The 3724-nt window shown below is 39.5% G+C and overlaps 1 protein-coding gene across 1 annotated transcript; it reads right to left on the reverse strand.

Annotated features, from left to right (window-relative positions):
- Nucleotides 1-804: 804 nt before the first annotated feature.
- On the reverse strand, nt 805-2351 carry LOC145895774 (monocarboxylate transporter 4-like). Its single transcript, XM_082984558.1, has 3 exons — nt 2156-2351; nt 976-1746; nt 805-917 (listed from the first exon to the last, which is right to left on the reverse strand). Exons 1-3 carry the CDS (start codon nt 2349-2351, stop codon nt 805-807), a joined length of 1080 nt encoding a protein of 359 aa, XP_082840684.1.
- Nucleotides 2352-3724: the final 1373 nt, after the last annotated feature.

The following is a 3724-nucleotide window of genomic DNA, read 5'->3' on the forward strand; positions in this document are numbered from 1 at the left end:
AAAAAATTATCAACCCCATCCACCATCAGGTGGGTTAACACGTCTCAATGTGCTGCGACTTTCCTGTTTCTTCTGCGTTGAAGATTCAAAATAATCCCCAATAACTTTTTCGGCTCTAAACAAGTTTGAGCTTGACAGCTCTTTTGAAGATGTTTTTATTTTTGTCAAAAAAATATATTTCGCCCTGAAAAGGGCATCATCAGTTTCTGCAAAGTGTACAAAACAGCGTAAAATAACTAAGTAGAAGTCTTCTTCAAAAATAAAAACATCTTTAAAAGAGCTGTTTGAAAGATTGACTTAAAAGTTTTACTCAGCTACTACCGATACGGTATCGATCGACAGCCTACCAGGGTGGCTTGGTTCACCGATCCGGTGTTGTTTATTGTTTTTTCATCGGCAAGTTTGAGCTTTGCACAAAAAGAGTGTAATGTGTTGCCGACCTGTGATCTACGTAGTAACAACAAAATGCGTGCTGGTACACAGGCTATGCAGAGATGCTGGGCAAGTTCTTATCATTCTTAGCGATGTGCAATAAATATTGATCGACTTAACAAATATTCTGTATTAAGTACATCCTGATAAAGGTTTGTTGAATAACGAAAGAAAAGTTTAACATAATGAATGTATTTTTCGCGCGAAGACACCCTCTTCTAAGTGTTTATGCTCGTTTATTCCGAGTGTACGAAAATTAATCAACAACGTATTGTATAGATACCAAGGCAGTTAAACCGCAGTTTCCACAACAACTAGTTTCCGTGCAAACTGCTGAACGGTGTTGGAACTTTCACAACACCATTCTCCAAACTAGCGGCGTTTAATATTCAGCAGTGGAATGTGGAGAAATATTGCCAAAAGTTGCATCAGCGCTGCAACAATAAACGCATATCGAATGTCGCTGAGCTCATCGACAAGCATACCTGAACAAAAACAAAATATGAAACAAATATAGCAATTAACCTTGCAGTGGTTCCTTACCCACAAGTGGAGTAACCCACGATCCTAAAACTGAGTATAACAAACCGCTAGTGTTGAAGCCCCAGGTCAAGTTTTTGTCGTCTAATGCACTGGCCATAACTTGTGCGTACATACTGTGCATTCCACCGCCCACTAAGCTATGAGCAATGCAGTTTAATATTAGACCCACAAGGTTATGCACGAACCACATAGAAGCTGTAACAAAAGCCCCCATCGTTCCGGTGATGATCAGAACCCAAACAATATGAACGTTCTTCCTGTCACCAAGAATCCCGAATGCTATCCTTGCAAAAATGCTTACTCCGCTGTATATTGAAAGGAGCAGTGACGCCATCATAGGTTCCACATCCAGTGACAGTGAATAGGGCACTAGAAACCTCATGTAGAGTAACCAAGTACTAAGCATGAGTAACCATATCACCGAAAATATCCAAAACTTTGGCAAAACCAAAACCTCTTTAAGTGGTTTAAAGGCTTGTCTCCAGTTCTTGTCTTCAGTAGAGTTTTCTTCCGATGGAGTTGGGTCAGAATTTAATAATATGGGCCTGTACAAAGACGCAGCTACTGCACAATTCAATGTCAGGCCACCTAGTATTAATACAGCTCCTCTCCAGTTGTAAAATTCGATCAGGAATTGCATGAAGGGTGCCAGTGTCAATAAACCCACAGGCGTTCCGGACAATGCTAGTGATATAGCCATTACTCTTTTCTTTTTGAAGTATCGGGGGATCAACGCTGCATATGTTACCCCACAAATGGAAAGAATTACACCTAAAAAAATGTTTGTATAGTTGTTCTGAAAAAATATATTAAAAAATGGGATTTGAGACAGGGAAAGCCTTGCTCTTCTATATCTTCAAAACTATGTGTCCATATAGATATCATTTAAGTTGACGGGAAAAGTTTTTTTTCGTGTCGTGTTGTAACCTTATATTTTGAGAAAGGAAAGGAAAATTATTCTCACCAGTTGCAAGTCCAACAAACACGAAAACCAGTACCAGACTATTTGCCAATGAAGCAACAGAAATGGAAATTCCGCATAATATCGATACACATAAATTTGTTCCTCGAAATCCCATCTTTGCAATCAGTGTTCCAGTGGTAACATCTACATACACGTAAGTTCGGCATTGCAACAGTTTTAGGTATGAACATATTTTGCTTGCTAAGCAGGTCTTACATCCAAATATTCTTCCAAACTCTGTACACCCAGTCAGCCACGTAACTTCGCCAAGACCAACGTCGAATTCTCGCATCAGTGGTTCATAAAACAATGGGTAAACAGACATTGAACCGAAGGTTAACATGGCGTTTATGAAAACTGCTGCAACTACAACCCAACCCCATCCACCATCAGGTGGGTCTACACGTCTCATTGCTCTGCGACTTTCCTGCATAATAAACAGCTCCAACTGTCTCGCTGTCGACAGTGGCGTAGGTGGCGGAAGCAATTCGGGTGTTTGCGTAATGATTCGGTCAATGATTAGCCTCGTTCAACTGATACGGCGTTTCGCTTGCGGTTAGCTTGTGCTTCAAAGGTCTGCGCACAGAATATTAGAATCCATACTCGACGCCATGTCGCTCACGACTGCTGTAAGGGAGTGCATTGCTTGATTAACTATAAGATAAACAAGACATCCTTGGGGCCTGTCAGTAAACCACGACGCCTGATTTGCTTCATAATGTATAAGTTCAGAATTAAAAAAGCGATAAATCAGTTATGATTTAAAACCGCACAAATAATGAACAGTTGTTTTCAGTGTGAAAAATTGCCAATCATTAAATCTTCTATCCTTATTCTGGTAACTATATCTGGAATGCTTAGACAATTTCCCGAAGAGCAGCAGCTAATATACGAAGTGAAGGAAGGTTGGAAACCATTCTGTGAATTACTGGGCGTTCCAGTCCCCGAAAGTGGTCATTGTTATAAATTCTATTTTTAACTATTTTCCTTTAGTCTTGTCAGCTTTTGTTTTGGTGGATTTTACCGCTTTAGCCGGTTTTATGTTTTTTTTACATATTTCGGTTTGATAGTAAATTAGTTTGATAGTGAAACAACAACGGATCCTACGGCAGTAAATTGTTGATTTAGGCGTAGAGTGTACAGTGGAGTATAAATAAAAACACAAGAAAAAAACAGAAAGAAAGGAAAGGAAAAACGCAATAAACGACAAGAGGACTACGAAGAAAAAGGGAAAAACGGACTGCTAACATGGTGGATGAAAATGAGGTTAATACTGAGCTGTGAAAAATAGGCGGATTTTTTTTAAATGATTGACGGGAGAGCGATCTAATGGATGGGTTTATTACCTCCAATATCTGTGGACCCCTAAATTTTACCATGCGTAAGCCGAAGGTGGTGTTAACCCTTGGGTGAAATAAGTTCTTTTTCGATGCATTTCTTGTGAAATGATCGTCCACTGTGTCTACTAACGAAAATAACGAGTTGTAGGAGGCCGGTAGATTGCCGGTATGGAAATCGTGCATTGGTTTGGCCAGTTCGAGTTTGTAAATGTCTCTAATTTTTATGAGATCTAATTTCTTGTATAATGGCGTGACGTTGCTTTGAAAGGAACTAAAGGTTATGGAACGGAGTATGTTATTGTGAATAGTGTTGAGTTTTTTCAGTGAGAGTGCCGATCCTCCACCCCAAGCACCAATAGCGTACTGAATATGGGAATATACAAATGAATAGTAAACGTTTCTCAACGTTTTAACGTCAAGATAATTTCGCAACTGAAAAAAAGAG

Source organism: Ascidia mentula, chromosome 3, assembly GCF_947561715.1.
Source record: "Ascidia mentula chromosome 3, kaAscMent1.1, whole genome shotgun sequence".
In the NCBI taxonomy this organism is placed as follows: Eukaryota; Metazoa; Chordata; class Ascidiacea; order Phlebobranchia; family Ascidiidae; genus Ascidia; species Ascidia mentula.